The sequence below is a fragment of the Eschrichtius robustus genome, chromosome 1 (genome assembly GCF_028021215.1).
Source record: "Eschrichtius robustus isolate mEscRob2 chromosome 1, mEscRob2.pri, whole genome shotgun sequence".
Classification (NCBI taxonomy): domain Eukaryota; kingdom Metazoa; phylum Chordata; class Mammalia; order Artiodactyla; family Eschrichtiidae; genus Eschrichtius; species Eschrichtius robustus.
The window spans coordinates 159,688,478-159,706,172 of NC_090824.1; the positions used below are offsets into that span (position 1 = coordinate 159,688,478).

Consider the following 17,695-nt stretch of genomic DNA (forward strand, 5'->3'; position numbering starts at 1 on the left):
TCCTTAACCAACACTCAGGCTCATTCTGATTGCAACACAAAACTTGTTCTTTCCTATTTTTTGAAGAACTGTAATCTAGAACAGTATATCTACTGTTTAGTAACCTCTGAGTCTTTTCCATGTGGACATTGCTCTTGAACTTGGTCTTTGTGGAACATATGGAAAGAAGAGGTAGAGAGAGTTGCGTGGAATTGCTGGCTACTGGACGCATATAATGCTTGCATTTTCATTTCTACAAACAGAAATGCTTTTAAGGGGCCTTCACTGATTTCACTACTTTTGATGTTACAAAGAAAAAAGAAATCCCCAGTGTTGATGAGAATCCAGGTCAAGGCAAGGAGAATCACAGAGCAGTTAAAGAAAATCCTGAGGCTCTGGGATTTTGTGCCTGCAAGTACCTTGATTTGAGAAAAGAAATTCATTTAAACTCAGCAAATAAGCTCAGGAGAAAGTCTGGGACACTGGCTTCTTTCCATTGTTATTTGCTTCTTTCAAAAAATCTGCTTTGTATTTTACCTTCATCCTTGGTCATCAGGCAGAAACCCTATTTCTAGATGTCATTGCTATTAAAAAGAGGAAGTGGGGGGTGGAAAACAAGAAAAGAACAAAAATGTCAGAGAGGTAGATGCAAAAAACCTCCCATTTCTCAAGTCAAAATATGTTAATGGTGAAATCGGGATAAATGATTAAAGATTTTCAGGTTCCAGTGAGCTGTAAGAGGGGCTAGCAAGCAGCAGGAAACTAATATTTAAAGATAATTTCAGAAACATGAGATGAAAAAGTGGTGAAAGGAGGAGGCTGAACCTTTTTCCTTCCACCTCCAAGGTTTATTGAAAATAGCGTTTTTTCTTTAAACAGAAAATGTATGTGATTCTACATTTAAATCTAGTACATTTTTTTCACTCCAAATTATTTACTGAATACCAACTCTGACACAGTTACTCTATTAGGGTTTTGATGGTAACAAAGAAACTGTTTCTGCCTCCGGGAAGCTTACAGTCTAACAGCAAATGTAAGAGAAATAAAAAGAAATTAAAACAAAAAAAATCTAAAAAGGTTTTTATAAGAACTCTGAGGACGGTTGTCCCAGGATGCTATCACAACAGATAGGAGCAGAATGTAATGGCCTGGGGATCAGGGAAAGTTTCCCTGCAGGGCTGATCCCTGAATGTTGAATAGGTGGGAAGGGATAGAGCTTTGGAGAGTCCTGGCAATGAGACCAGTAGGCACAATTGCTCAGAGAACTGTGTGCGGTTTGATCAAGCTGAAGTATAGAAAGACAAGAGCGGCAGGAGGTGGCGATAGGGATTAGGGTAAGGGGTTGGGAGGACTAGGTGACGGAGGTACTGCACTGCTTCCTCCTAATCTGTGGTACCTTGATCGTTAGCCCTATTGAATAAATAATGTCTCAGCAGGACTTCTGGTTGCCTCCCTGGAGAATGGGCTGTGCTTGGTAATTTCTGGTCGTCCTTGGCTTTTAGGATGACCTTACCTGCCACTCAGCAACTCAACTTCCGTCCCTCTGAATTGCAGTCACTGTTCTCACTCACCAGCTGTGTCACCTTTGTAAAGCGACTTGATTCTTTCAAACATGAGCATCCCTTTTTCCCAGATGAGGAGATGTATGATTTTAAGCTCATTTCTAGAGCTAATATTCCATGATGATGTCTCTGAAAATAATAGTCTGGCTCTCTGAGTAAATGTCGAGCTTTCTGTGTCATCTATATGGACAGGGCAGGCAGAAGCAATGTGATAGGAGGAAGAGCCTTATGCTTTTTTTCAGAGGGAAACAGACCTGGATGAACAGCCTAGCTCTAAGTTATGTGACCTTGGGCCATTTATTTAACCATTTCTAAGTGTCAGTCTCTTCACTGGGGTGCAATAATATCCAGAGTTATTCGGCCGGCTAGAAATATCATATGTAATATGTCCAGCATGATAGATTGAGCTCAACTTAATTATTTGTGGAACTGAAGGTCCCAGAGCCTAGAGAAATTTATTGAATTTGTTCTCCGTGGATGTGTTGTATGGCAAGGGAACATTTCCCAAACTTTGCCTTCAAACTCTGGTAACCCCAAATTAAGTTAAATATGGTTTCTAAGTTCTTTTAGGGGCTGTGAATAATCACGACACGTTGGGAGATTGGAGGCCAGATATGCATCTTTCTGGGCAACTTCAATTGATGTCCATTGAGAAGAAGACAGAAGGAAGTTAGATTCATTAGTTTAATTGTCTGTCTTGTCGAGGTTTATTTTCTCAAGTTATTTTCTTCTAAATGTGTATTTATTTGCTTGTTGTTTGTTCCTGCAGTCACAGATGCTCACTGAGAGGAGAGGATTTGAACAGACAGTGGCTCTCTCCTAGTGCTCGTCTCCAGCCCACAATTTACCACGCCAAAGGACTCCTCCACTACCTGGGCAGCATTGGCCGGCGTCCCATGGTGAGTTACTTCCTTCACTTCCTTCTGCTTCTACACTCTTGCTTGGTTCCTTCCACCTTCCAGGAGGCAGAATACATTCTGTCCAGGCAGGAAGACCAGACACAAGCCAAAGACCTGTGTGTGACAAGCTGTAAAGTGTGTGTGTGTCTGTGTGTGTGTGTGTGTGTGTGTGTGGGTATTCACATCCTAAGGCTGCCATAGCGAACTGGGTGGCTTAAAACAACAGAAACATATTCTCTCACATTTCTGGAGGCTAGAAGTCTGGAGATTAAAGTGTCAGCAGGCCCTGATCTCTCTGAAGGCTATGGGAAATAACCCTTCATTGCCTCTTCCTAGCTTCTGGTGATTGCCAGCAATCCTTATCATCTCTTGGCTTGGGGGGGCGGGGCACAATTCCAATCTCTCCCTCTGTCTTCACATGGCCATCTTTGCCCTCTGTGTGTCTGTGTAGAAGTTTCCCTTTTCTTATCAGGATAGCAGACACTGGACTAGGGCCCACCCTAATTCAGTATGGTCTCCTCTTAACTTGATTACATCTGCAAAGAATCTTCTTCCAAATAAGGTCACATTCATAAGGACTGGGAATTAGAGCTTCAGCATATCTTTTTGGGAAACAATTTAACCAACAATAGGAGCAAACCAGTAGTTCAATAGTCATTGGTGAAAACTGGCCAAAAAATTGCATTTCATCCCATTTCCTGGGTCTTTATTTTTTTTTCAGTTATTGGTCAAGAAAGGAAATGGTATTTTTTCCAAATGGTATTTTTTCCAAAATTTATTTGGAAAAAATCCTCTAGATGTTCAGATTGACATTCAACTAGTACTTATTAAATTCCAACGATGATTCTGGCACTGTGCTAGGCACTTTCATGTGTAGGCTTTTCTCCCAAGCCTATAGTAACTTAGCAATTGATGAAAAACAGACTATACGGATCCAGAGGCTTAGGCTCAAGATAAGATAGGAGGCAATACTAGCTAAGTAACTGTATGAAACTGATCATTTATTGACTACAAACTGTGAACATATCTGTCTGCAAAAGTGCAGAGGAGCATATGTCCAAATTTAGAGTGCTTACCTAACCTAAGGAACTTAAACTAATGTGGAAAAGCTCACGGCTGAAACAACTCAAGCAATTACCTCTACCATTAGCCAATTTTTGACCATGTACTATGTCATCAAAACAGTGGCACATTCAATGAATATCTAGTGAAACAATGGTGAATATCTAATATAGAAGCTTATTTAACTCTCAAAAAGATTAAAGAGGTCAAGTGATTTCCTTGGCATCACCAGGAAGCGTATGGCAGAGTTGAGATTCAGTTCTGATCTGGTTTTCCACCCAGAACCCCATCTTTCTTCAACACATACTCGTTGAGAGGATGTGTTGGCGTGTCCCCAAGACTACCTTCAGGTTCAGTGATTCCCTGGAAAGACTCACAGAACCCAGAATAGTTTTTCTGCTCAGAATTACAGTTTATTATAGTGAAAGGATACAGATTATAATCAACAAAGGTAAAAAGCACTGAGGACAGAGTCAAGGAGAGACAGGTGTAAGTCCAGGTGTCTGCTCCCAGGGGAGTTGTATGGACAGTGCTTAATTCTCCAGCAATGATGTGTAATAACAGGTAGAGTGTTGCTAACCAGGGAAGCGCCCCTGAGCCTCGGTATCCAGGATTTTTTATCAGGGGTTATTTTGTAGCCAAGGTGTCCCACGTGGCCAATCTTAGTTACTCAGTCTCCAGACCCTTCAGAGGTCAAACTGACACTTTGTGGCACAAGAACCCCACCATATATCACATTGTCAGCATCAACCTTCTCACATTGCCCGAGGCCCAGGTAAAGAAAGACACTCTTATCTAGCAGAATATTCCAAAGATGTCAAGGTGTTCTCCCAGGAGTCAGTCAAGGGCCAGACCTTTCTTTGGAGTGTACAGGGTTTAAACACTTCAGACTTGCTGAGTCAACACTTTATTGCAAAGAGGACAAAGCACATCCTTTTCCCTTAAGAAGGCTTTTTCTACACTGGTCAAAATGTGCAATATTTTCATGCTAGCTCTCACCCCCTCCCTTCCAAGGAGATGCTGTAATCTATGCTGTCTACCCTGTAGAAGCAAGTTCATGGCCTACATAGCAGAGCACCAATATCACAGTCAAGATCTTGAAAAGTATGTCTCTCTGAATAGAAGGCCTTAGCCTCTGGGAGGAGAGAGAGAGACTTACAGAAAAAAAGGTTCCAACCTGCTACACGGTTAAGCATACACACATTCAACCCATAACAAACAGGATTCCTCTCTGTTCTGACAATCTCTAACTGAAGAGCAGAACATTTATTTTAAAGCGTGACAGGTGAAAGCCTTGTTTAAAAATATAAATAAACATTAATTAACTGTAAACATGACAGCCACAGACTTGTTTCCTGCTGGGACCATCTGAGAGGTGGGTGAGAAACAGCTGAGCCCTAGATGCAATTCACAGTGTCACAAAGCTCTCCTATAGGCTCAACATCACCTTTCAGCTACCTATGCAACTGTATTTAACTGGCCTCCTGCTGACAGCAGAAACACTGTCACTCATTCAGTACTCAGGCCTGTCCTGTGCCAGGAAGATTTCCACTGAGTCAAGATTACCTCTTGGGTTAGTTGTAGGTTAACTGTGACTCCACCCAAACTCTGACTCTTATGAAAATATTTCTTAAAGCATCAGGAAGCCAGTTTCTGGTGGCTAGGAGATTCCACCTGTTCTAGATGATACTGAGACATTTGCCTATTGGCAGGTAGGATAATATAAACTCCTGGAACCAATGAGAATGCAAGACAGTGAGAGAAAGCAATGCCATGATACTTCTGTGGGTTGCTAAAGACCAGATAATTCATTCAGTTTATAAGCAATATGGCATTATTCACAAATTGTTTCATCCATCCACCCATTCATCCATCCATCCATCCTTCCATCCATCCATTCATCCATCCATCCATCCATCCATCCATCCATCCGTCCATCCATCCATCCGTCCATCCATCCATCCGTCCATCCATCCATCTGTCCATCTATCCACCCATCCATCTGGGCAGTCATCCATTTGTCTACTCATCTATACCATGTGTGTAATCACTGTGCTAGATGCCAGAAGGTACCTTTTCTTTGAGGAGTCCATAGTTTGCTTGGTAGAAAGTAGAGTCAGGTCTGCAAAGGAACCAATGTAGTAAAAGATGGTAAAAACTGAAACCAAGGCTCATGGGAGTTGTAAGAACACAAATGAAAGGTTGAGCCATTTTCCCTCAAGGTTATGGAAAAGCTAGAGACCAGAGATGCCATTTGAGCTAGACTTGAAAGACGAGTAAAAGTTTTTCTTGCACTAGTAGTAAAGTAGTAAAGTAGAGAGGTCGTCTTTTTTTATTGTAGTAAAGTAGAGAAATATTCTTTCTTCAGAGGTCTACAGGCCTGATTATGGACTCTTAGGTCTTCTGCCTTATGAAATTGAAGAGCTGGTGAATTTAGGGTCACCTTACAGAACAAAAGAAAAGAAGCTTTTTATTAACTGATGGCATAGTTCTCACATCACACTGATCTTATGTTCTCTTTCCCATCTTCCTGAACTTCCATTTTCTGTCTCTCTTGTTTGTTAGAAGATCAGGAAATCTGCTCCAGATGTTGGAGCCAAAAGCCCAGAAACCTACAAAATATTGGCATATTCATACATTGGAATACTATTCAGCAATAAAAAATTAAAGACAATAACAATAAACTACAGATATACTCAGCAACATGGACCAATTTCAGGAACATGTTTAGTGAAATAAGCTAGGCACTAAGAAGCACATATTCTATGTTTCTATTTATGCAAAGTTTAAGTAAACCAGGACAGTTGTTGCCTCTAGAAGGGGATTAAATAAAAGGGGCCAGGAGGGAACTTTCTAGGTTAGTGGAAATGTTCTATATTTTGAATGAAGAGTCAGTTACACCAAAACTCATTGACTCAAAACTCATTCAAGTTCTGTTCATGTGCACATTTACATTTATATTTACTTAGAATTAAAGAGAAATCAAAGCAAAGTCACAGAGCTTTGAAATGCAGCTAGGAGGTAAAGGGGGCTGTCCCAAATTAAATTGACCAGCATGGAGGCATGCAAGTCAATCCAAGGAAGATTATCTTTGCCAGAACACAGAGAAAGGCTGAGAAGATTTATTAGAAATCAGTTAAGCTCTGGCCAGAGAAAATGTACGTAAGCAGAGAAGCCCAGAGGAGCAGACAGGCTTGACAATCAATGAGTAGGAAGCGTTGAAGTGTTCCTCTTTGTGGAGCGCCCCATAAGGGCCAGGAGGCACATGGCTCAGGGGCAGTAGGGCATGGCTTGGGGGAGTGGGCCAAAGCTCTCAGGCTCTAGCAAGCTCCCAGGAAGCCAGATCAGCAGTCTCTTCTGAGCTGCTGGGTTGTAGACGCCTGGCCCCTGTGCCGCTGCAAAGGGCCTGGGCTTCAGAATTAGGAGAGGTATGGATTCCCATCCCCTGTCTCTTGCTCTGTGAGTGCGTGTTGGTAAAGGGATTGCAGCGCTCTCTGAGCAGCTCATTGATTTCCGTTTACCACTCATAAAAACTAGGGCGCCTTCTGCCAGGGGGCAGGGAGGGCATATTTTGGTTTTATCTTTCTCTGGGGCCCAATGGAACAGAACTTTTAGCTGCTTAAATGATTTTCCTGGTCTTTTCTGTCCCTCTGGCATATGTTTTTAGTTAATCAGCTTCTTTTTTAAAAAAAAAGCACGAAAAGAGAGGGGGAAAAAGGAATGGCATGTCCCTTCCTGAAATCTTGTCTCCAAGGACCTCAAGATAACTCTATACACATAATTTATTTTATATCCACTTTGCTCCTCGGAAGTGTTAGAGGAACAAGTGTTATTGTTACTTATTTTCATTGACTCAGGCTAAGGTACTGAATCTAGATTTCTCCTCTTTTTGTATTTGAGGATATAGTAGGGAAAAAAAAAAAAGAATCCCCAAACCAAAAAAAAAAACCCATGGAGTTCCTGGGTAAAAATAATAATAATAATAATAATAATTTGATTCCATTTTTTTTAATTTAAAATTGTTCCCATGCTATCAGAATAAAGATTGAACAGTGCTTCTTTAACAAACCAGAAACCATGTTCTGTAGGTGTTTTTTTTAAATGATAAAAAGAGAATGCATACAATTTGTAATTTTTATTCTTTAAATTAATTTTTATTGGAGTCTAGCTGATTTACAATGTTGTGTTAGTTTCTGCTGTACAGCAAAGTGAATCAGTTATACATATATCCACTCTTTTTTTTAATTTTATTTTTTAAAATAAATTTATTTATTTATTTTTGTCTGCGTTGGGTCTTTGTTGCTGCACGCGGGCTTTCTCTAGTTGCAGCGAGCGGAGGCTACTCTTAATTGCAGTGCATGGGCTTCTCATTGCGTTGGCTTCTCTTGTTGTGGAGCACGGACTCTAGGCACGCAGGCTTCAGTAGTTGTGGCATGTGGGCCCAGTAGTTGTGGCGCACGGGCTCTAGAGCACAGGCTCAGTAGTTGTGGTGCACGGACTCTAGAGCGTAGGCTCAGCAGTTGTGGCACACGTGCTTAGTTGCTCCGCGGCATGTGGGATCTTCCCGGACCAGGGCTCGAACATGTGTCCCCTGCATTGGCAGGCGGATTCTTAACCACTGCACTGCCAGGGAAGTCCTCCACTCTTTTTTAGATTCTCTTCCCATATAGGTCATTACAGAGTATTGAGTAGAGTTCCCTGTGCTATATAGTAGGTTCTTATTAGTTATATATTTTATATATAGTAGTGTGTTATGTCAATCCTGTAGGTGTTTTTACAGATGTAAATACTCTACATTTAAGTGAATTGCTAAGGTTTCTTGGATAAACTTATGTTGGAAAGCAAAGGGAATATTCCCTTCTCTCTGACTAGTAGCTCCAGTGAAACTTCTGTGTATCACAGGGACCTGAAACCTGGGGTTCTCCATATGCTACAGGGAAGGCCAGTTAGATTTTTCAAAGAAGTCTGAGAAAATTCCCTCTTTTTCATTTTTTGCAAAATGGACCGAGGTTAGGAGGTGGGGTAGAGGGGAAAATAGGAGGGCATTTACCTGGATCAGTGTTTCCCTTCAGCCTCGTTGAAGGTGCCTCTGCTCAGCGCTGGTGGAAATGGGAGGAAGGCAAGAGACAGGGCCAGAGGGACTAGTTATGCTATAAAGGTCTTCTCTGTGAGGGTGGGCTGCAAGTCAGAACAGGCTTCAGATGAAGACATGGGGAGACCTGTGCTTCATCTGCTAAATACCTATGTCCAAGGAAGACTCTAGTGAGAGAGCAAGGCAGGGATGATCATGGCCAATGGCACTGGGCATAGAGCTCAAAGTTCTAGTCCCAGAAAGTAGGGTTTGCCAAGCCCAAAGCACAGTCCAGCCTAGGGTCCAAGACAACTAACAGTCCTCCAAGATAGGATTGCAAATCAGGAAACGGAGGCAAGCTTCCTTTTATTGACTGGCTAGGCATGGTGGTGGGTCAGTGTTCATACCCCATTCCCTAGGTTTATCCAGACAATTTGGAAATCTGCCATGGGTCAGAAAGACTAGTCCAGATCCCACCTTCTGGTGAAGACAGGCTTCCCGATAAGCTATCTACCCTAATTGACATTGTCACACAAAGTGGGTAGGTTAATGCTTCTACCTTGAGAGCTTTAGTACCTGCAACTGAGTGAGATAGATGGCAGAGGCCTCACCCAGGCTGATAGGTTGCAGGCACTGTGTCCAAAGGTGGCGGCCAGACTGCTGCTTCTCTCCCTTCAATGTCTAAAGCTGGAGAAAAAGAGCAGTTTTAACTGCTGGGGAGCCTGCCAAGGCCTCACTGCACAAGTACCCTCTTGGGGTGTTAAGCTCCCTGCTCACGGAGGGACAGCTGGCCAGAGGCAGCGAGTAGAAATCAGCTTAGGCAAGACCTCAGGGTAAGCCTGGTCATTCACTCTTAATTTTGCTAACTGACAGACTCGTTATACTGCGCTTCATCATTGATAAATCCAATGTTTTATAATATTTTGTTCTGGAAAAATCTTTGGAGCCAGACCAATCAGAAGTTTGAGATAAAACACATGGGTTTTCAATGGGAGGCCATGTGCAAATCACTTAACTTCCTTTAACCTTAGTAAAAGTTGAGCCTCATATGTAAATGTGAATGATAGCCTCCTTTCAGGAATTTTATACTGATTAAACATGTATGTAAAACCTTAGCAGTGTGACTGGCACGTATCAAGCATTTAAACAAACAGCAGGGATTAAAATTATTATTACTTCCCAGGAGGGTGCTACATACAAAACAAAGCCTCGGACTAGACTGCATGATTTTGCATTAATGTACATGTGCTCTTTCAATGTAACTGAAATATTTTGGAAGGCAGGCCATTATATTATAATGCATAACACTGGAATGGCAGAAAGCCTCCTCCAGCATTTTATAACATGTAATAAAGGGTCCCACTGTGAGAAATCTCATAACCGGTTAGTTACTAACCGTTAGTTCTGCTGAGTGAAATGTAAAAAATTTCACCCCAAATTAGACATTGGAGGGGGACAAAACTGATTTGTAAGTAAAGGCTGCTTTTCTAAGGCCATGTTGGAACTTTGGCCCACAGCGACGCAATTTAAGTGAAAGTCTCTCACTTTAGGAAAGGGAAAGCAGCATCAAATCTTCTTCAGGTAGTTCTAGGGATAAGTGCTGCACACGCCCTCTGTGGTTAGCCTCAGCCATGACTGATGTTGCTGATAACTCAGATGAAACACTTGCTAAGAAGAGAGCATGACTGTCAGTAAAAGGACTGGGAAATGTGGTCTTGCAAACAGGGTTCTTGGAGAATTGAACATGCCACCAGTAGCATTTCCCTCATAGAAAGGTTTACTCTACTCAATAGCTTGGGCTGAATGTTGCCTGCAAAATATCGTGCACAGGCTGGCATCTCCAGGGCTTTAGTGAGACTTGGTTGGTTTAATTGGAAGCATTGCTGTTTTGGGTTTCCATCACATTCCCCAGAATTAGCCTCCTTTGAGCTCCAGCCTCGCCTTCATTTTCTTGTGGCGATGGAATAAATAATGCGGAGGTCTTGCTGCCGGGAAGCAGGAACAAGACCCAGATGTCAGGAATGGAAAACACAGCAGCTTAAAGCTGGCAAAGCAGAGCAGTAAACAATCAGGGATAGGTGAGCCGCGGGAGCGGGCGAATGGCTAGGGGAGGTGTGTTTGAGATGGGGGTGGGTAACCTCTTGAACAAGGTGCCCAATTAGCTTACAGAGGAACCAGGATGGGACCAAAGAATGGAGGGGAAAGATGGTGAAGGCATGTGAGTAGCATAGTAATGTGGCCCTGAATGGTCTCTTTGCTGAGCAAGAAATGATGGAACTCATGTCTGCGTGAATTAAATTAACCTTGCAATTTAACTCAGACAGTAATTCACTGGGAAAGGCACTAGGGAGATGCATGAGAGCCTGATTTCAAAATCGTAATCCAATCCACACTATATACCTTGCTGATGAAGAAACTGAGACACAGGGGAATCAGTTTAGCTCAGGGTGAACAAGTTCAAAACTAACCACTCCAGCTCAAACAAAACAAAACTTAACTGAACAAATCTCTTCCCATGTTCCTTGCCTTGGGGAAAAGCGCATCATATTGTCTATTCACTTAATCCGGAAATCTAGGTATCATTCCTAACCTCTTCCTCACTGAGCCCCTAAATCCATTTAGTCTCCAATTCCTATAGATTTTACTTCCTTACTCTCTCACCAAAAGTCCTTTCTCTCCATACTTACATTTGCTGACTTAAACTAGGCCCTTGTCGTCTCTCTTGCCTGGTCTCAGTCCTTGCAATCCATTCTTAACACTCCTGTTCTGGTGAACTGATCATGCTGGTCCTCTTGGCTCCAATACTTTGATGGTTCCTTCACCACTTTTGGGAAAATGTGCAGACATCCTGGAATGGTATGCACGTGCATTAATGATGTGACCACCGTCCACTTCTGCCTACACCTAAGGTCCACTCTCCTTCACGCTGTAGTCTTATTCTGAATTATTGCAATTCTTCACACCCATAGTCCTTTCTTCCCCATTTTCCATTTGCTTGGACAGCCCTCACTCAGCAGGACTCACCTTAGGCATCACCCCCTAGAGAACCCCAGGACCACCACATCATACACCTTCAGGGGTGCCACTCCTTAGAGCGCAGTGTGAATGATGCCCCATGAGTTGTGCAGCGTGTCCTTATCTGGGTTCCCAGAGAACCCTGTGTGTCTCTCTCCTCTCACTGCAATATGACCACCTATTCACTGGTGGGATCGTCCCAACAAAACAGCTCCTGGAAGAGGCAACATAGACCTGAAAAGTGTTTTAAAACATGGAGTCTGGATGAGAGCAAACTCAGGTTCAATTACTTGCTCACATACTTAATAGCAGTGCAAACTTAAGCAAGCCTAGGCAAGTTACTTATTTATTTTTTTTTGCTATTACGTTTTCTCAGCTGCAAAACGGGGGATAATTATAGCACCTACTTCATCATGAGATAATCTATATGAAGTGTTTAGCACAGTATCTGAAGCATCGTTAAGTCTTCAATAAATTAACTACTGTTGCTCTTGTCATTGTTATTGAGGGCAGTACTGCCTTATATTAAAATTTTAATTTCTCCTGCCACACCACAGGCACCCAGCGAATATTTGTTGACTCAGTTGATGAATAAGCAAGATAGGGCCATTGATTAACCCATGGGCGTTAGAGTGCCATGACTGGGCACACTTCCTACTACAGAATTTTACCGGAAGGAAGTAGACCAGTGGAAAGTCATCCATAGGAAAGAAAAAGCTTCCTCAACTGAAATACCTTGATAATTTGTCTTGCAATTGCCCCCTGCAATTTAGAGGAACACATGTTTCTTATAACTAACAGGCATTTATTTTTATGGATGTCATTTGAGCAACAAGTAGAACAATACCTCCTTTATTTTGAATTTTCAGAGGCCACTAGAACTCCTAGGGCTCATTCCCACAGGTGGGGATGTCTATGATTTGTTGTTTACCTCAGCTTTCAGAATCTGTTAAGAGTCAGAAAACAATCAAATCTTTTTTTCCAGTTGCATTTAGCAGCTAAGGAGCACCTGTCACCACGTAGGCCTATATAGCTTCTGGCTTTAGTTAGGAATCTGTTGCTAAGACACAGTCTTAATTTGTTTGCACACTTTTCATAAGAATGTGGGTGTTCATTCACAGAGAGAAACTGAGGCATGAGAGATAAAGGTTGGTGGAAAATTCATGATGGTAGAGGATTAAACCTCAAACAGTGATTTGATTGGTTCCTTTAGAGGCTTTCAATGCATGGTCCCGGGCCCAGGGTCATCAGCATCACCTGGGATTGTTAGAAATGCACATTCCTGGACCTCACCCAGACTTGCTTGCATCACAGAATTGCTGCGGAGTGGCCCACAGTCTGTGATTTAACAAGTCCTCCAGGTTATTCTGATGCTTGATAACATGTCAGATCCACTGCTCTAGACTCTAGACCCATACAGTGGGTTTCAACCCTGGCTGCACATATAGAATCACCTGGAAAACTTGAAAAAAATCCCATCACCCTGGTGTCACTGCAGATCAATTAAATCAAAATCTCTGGAGATGGGCTCTAGGGATTGATATTTTTTAAATCTCAGGAGATTCTAAATGCACAGACAGGATGGAGAAGCACTGGCCTAGGGTATATTTTTGTTGCACATAACAGAAACCTGCTAAAGTAACCCAAGGTGGAAATTTTGAAGGAAAAAATTCGAATAAGTTCTAACCAGAACTGGAAAGCACCAAAACCCCAGACACTTCTTCTGTCCATCTCGCATTTTTCTCCTTCTGTGGCCACATTTTCTGTTTTCTGCTTTTCTCTGCACATTTAATTATCTCACCCTTTACAAAACAACTTCTTCTTCTCATTCACTGTTTCTGCTCTGCTTTTTCATTATTTGTCTCGTCACTGGACCAACTCCCTCCTCCCAACTCTGTATGACATTTTGGCTTGAACACCCACGGCTCTAGATTCTAGAGAGATTTATTTTCTCATAAGATTTTTAACTTGAAACTATGAACTAAGGATTCCCCCCACCAAAAAAAATCTTTTTTTTTTTTTGAAGAGAAAAAAATACTTAAAAATACTTTTCTGCTAACAGGAAATTTGCAATGTAATTTAAAAATCTCCCCACCCACCCAATAAAATAGTAGCATTCTATCACTGACAATTAAGAGAGAGGGGGAGGAAAAGAAGGTAAATTTATGGAGAACAGTTTCAATTCCTTTAGTTCTTAAAACTTTCATCTCACAGATGTTTGTCTGGCAACCACCTTGATTCCAGAAATTAGTCTTGACATCGCTGAATTCTTCCCTGCTTACATAGCCCAAGCAACACAACTATCAGTTCTGACCAGCTATTCAAGAGTTTTCATCTTCTCCCATTATGACCGGGCAGACCACCTACCTATTTACCCTTTTTAATTTTTCTTACACATATGTGTTTATTTATGGCTCCATGCATGCACCTTGCGTGTCCCGGGACATTCCTGCTGTCAATGGCTTCCTATTCAATCAATGAACTATAGGACTTCATCAGTTACCAGAAAGTAGCCTCAGCCATCATCTCATCTAACTTCTCAACCAACAACATCGTTGACAGCAATTTATTTGGCTTTTGCTGACGTGTTTCCAGAGAACGGAAACTTTTAAAAGTGTGACACAGCATTGCAAGACAGTTATAATCATCGAAAGTTATTTCTTGCTGGTAATAAATATTCAACAACTGAATTTAATATGGAGCTGGAATCTACGTCCATGGTACATATTCTCCTTCTTTTTGCCTTCCTCTGCTCTTTGAAATGATAGCAAATATATTTATTCATGTTTCAAATGGGAAAATTTGTAAATTTGGAGGGCTGCTATCAAGACCCCACTGAGCCTTCTTTTTTTCTAGGATAAGCATCTCCAGTATCTTTAGGCGATCTGTGTTTATAAACATTCCCATTTCCTTGGCCTTCAGATTCCTCTCTACTGAGGTACCCTAGCTTGTTTTAAAAGGCCACACTCAGAATTAAAAAACACTATATGAGATATAAATTGACCAGTATGAGGTACATTGGACTGATGGTTCTCCTTATGTATGACCACTTTACTTCTCCAGAAGCAATTTATGATTAGTTTTGACATCCATGGCTACTGAGTCATTCTGAGCAAACTGTCATCTAAAACCTCCAAATCTCTCATTCAAAACCTACTTCTTAGCTAAATGTCACTTTTACTTTCGCCACTGTTAGAATCGAATTGTAGGAGCTGCGTACTCCAATTTAAGTTTGTCTGTTTCCAAGAATTCTGCTCTTTTTGGCCCTTGTAATTTCTGCTCTTACTTGTTTACTCTGCTATCAGTTGTCCTCAATTCTGTATCATTAGCAAATTTGACAAACACCTTCAGTTACCTACCCTGTGTGCTTAACTAACTACATAAAGACTACATTTCTACAGACTAAGGAACAAATGTGAGGAAATACCAGGACTTCTATCTCTTTGAAACACTCAAATGTGTATGTATCATATATTAATTTTAAGTACACAGATCACACCTCTACAGCTTGATAAATTCTCACGAAATGAACACACCATGTAACCATCAACCAAATCGAGAGACAGAACACCACGGGCAACCCAGACATCAGACCATAATGTAATGTCCCCCTTCCCCCAAACATAGACATTATCCTAATTTCTATCACCGCATTAGTTTTGCCTGTTTTTGAATGTCATATCAAGGAAATCATATGGATGTACTCTTCTGTATCTAGCTTGTTCTTTCATTCTTAATGCTGGACAGTGTTCTGTTGAATGATTATACTACAATTTATTAATCAATTCTACTGTTTACAGATTTAGGCTACTAAAAATAGTGTTGCTGTGTATATTCTTGATATCTTCTGGTGCCCAGTATATGCATTTCTGTTGGGCAGGTTCTAGAATATGTGTATATGCAGCTTTAGAAGACGCTCCAAAATTGTTTTCTACAGTAGTGGTATAGATATAGTCCCACAAGCTGGGTTCAAGAGTTTCACTTGCTCCATATCCCAGCCAACGTTTGGTATTGTCTTCTCATGATGTTAGGAGTCCTGATAACCCATTAGACGCAGGGGCATCTCACTGTGGTGTTTAAATTATATTTCCTTGATATTGACGAGGTTGAGTACATTTTCATTTGCTTAATAGCCATTTGGAACTTCTCTTTTGTGAAATATCGATTCAAGTTTTTTGCCCGTTTAAAAATTGAGTTGCTTCTTTTTTTCTTATTGATGTGTGTATACATTCGCTCTATGAGTCATTTGTTGGATATAGGTACTGCACATATGTTAACTCTTTGGTTTGCCTTTTCACATTTTTCCTGGTGTCTTTGGATCAAAAGAAATTCTTAAATGAAATATATCTAGTTTTTAAATATTTTCATTTATTTTTAGTCCTTTTTTTAAAGAGTTTTTTTTTTTTAAATTAATTAATTAATTTATTTTTCTTTGGCTGCATTGGGCCTTCGTTGCTGCGCACAGGCTTTCTCTGGTTGTGGTGAGTGGGAGCTACTCTTTGTTGCAGTGCACGGGCTTCTTACTGTGCTGGCTTCTCTTGTTGTGGAGCACGGGCTCTAGGTCCGCGGGCTTCAGTAGTTGCGGCACATGGGCTCAGTAGTTGTGGCGCATGGACTTAGTTGCTTCACGACATGCGGGATCTTCCCGGACCAGGGATCAAACCCATTTCCCCTGCATTGGCAGGTGGATTCTTAACCACTGCACCACCAGGGAAGTCCCAAGATTGTGTATTATTTTTTAATCCTTTATGTCTATTGAATTTTATCAAACGTTTTTATACATCTATTATGATTATCATATTAGTTCTTTCTTTAGTCTGTAAATGGAGTGAATCACATTGAATTATTTTTGATGTTGAAACAACCCAACTTTGCATTCCGGATTTTAACGAAATATTATGATGCATACTTGTTTCATTTTTATGAAACAATTTTAGAAAAGTTCCAAAAATAGCACAGAGTACCCATATATACTTCATCCAGTTTGCCCTAATGCTAATGTTTTGCACAATTATGGTACAATTATCAAAGCTGAAAAATAATATTAGAGCAATAGTATAAGTGATACTACAGACTTCATGTGGATTTTACTAGCTTTTCCACCAATTTTTTTTATTTGTTTCAGAATCTAATCCATGATCCCCATTGTATTTAGATTTCATGTTTTCTTAGCTTCTCCTCTATGAGAGTCCCTCAGACATTCTTTGTCTTTCATGACCATGATGATTTTAAAAATATTGGTCATATTTTTACTTTTCTTCAATATGAATTTTGTCAATGTGTCTGTTACTGGTGATGTTTACCTTGATCACTTGGTTAAGGGTGATGTCTGCTGGGTTTCTCCATCGTAAAGTTACTATTTTTTCTTTTGCAATTAACATCTTGGTGGAGATATTCTGACACTATGCAAATAATCGTTTTTCTCCACAAATCTTTCTCACTAATTTTGGCATCCATCAGTGGATCTTACCAGCAACAATTATTACAGAGGCGTTCTAATGGTGATTTTCTATTTACTTCATTTCTCCTGTATTTATTAATTGGAGTCTGTCTGTACGGAAGAACTATTAAAGCCTATTTCTTATTTCTTCTTCCAGTTTTGGCCCTGTGTCCTCCCCTGTCACAAGTAAACTTGTCAGAAGAGCTACATGTGGCTCATATTTCCTTTTATCCTGTTCAACCCTAAGCACCTTCCAATCTACCTTCCTTCCTGATGATTCTACCAACAGAACTCTTGCTAAAGTCACCAGTGGTCCTCGTGTGCCTGGTTCTGCTAAGTAAACAGTATCTTCCTAAGAAAGTTGACATTTTAAACATGTAAGAAACCAATAGATTTAGTTTCTCCTTTGTTTGGCCATTGTAGGTCTTCTGTGATTTCCATGGTCACTCTCAAAAAAGGAATGTGTTCCTTTATGGTTGTAGCATCAAAGAGACTTTGTGGCAGGCAGGGTCCACGGTGGGCACATCCAATCTCTTGGAAGATGTCAGCTACAGGGTAAGTCATTATGGTGGATGACACCAGATATTTTGTGTCCATATGCTTGCCTTTGAGACATGCCTCAACCATTATTTTCCTAAATAGGCATTTTGATTATCTTAACTATAGG

General features: G+C 40.9%; 1 protein-coding gene across 1 annotated transcript in view; it reads left to right on the top strand.

The window, feature by feature from the left end:
- Nucleotides 1–17,695, top strand: part of AGBL1 (AGBL carboxypeptidase 1) — a 779,202-nt gene that overhangs the window by 450,902 nt on the left and 310,605 nt on the right. Inside the window, exons 19-20 of the mRNA XM_068543058.1 lie at nucleotides 2,311–2,440; nucleotides 17,452–17,583. Coding sequence (XP_068399159.1) covers nucleotides 2,311–2,440; nucleotides 17,452–17,583 — 262 coding nt within the window. The remainder of the gene's footprint in view (nucleotides 1–2,310; nucleotides 2,441–17,451; nucleotides 17,584–17,695) is intronic.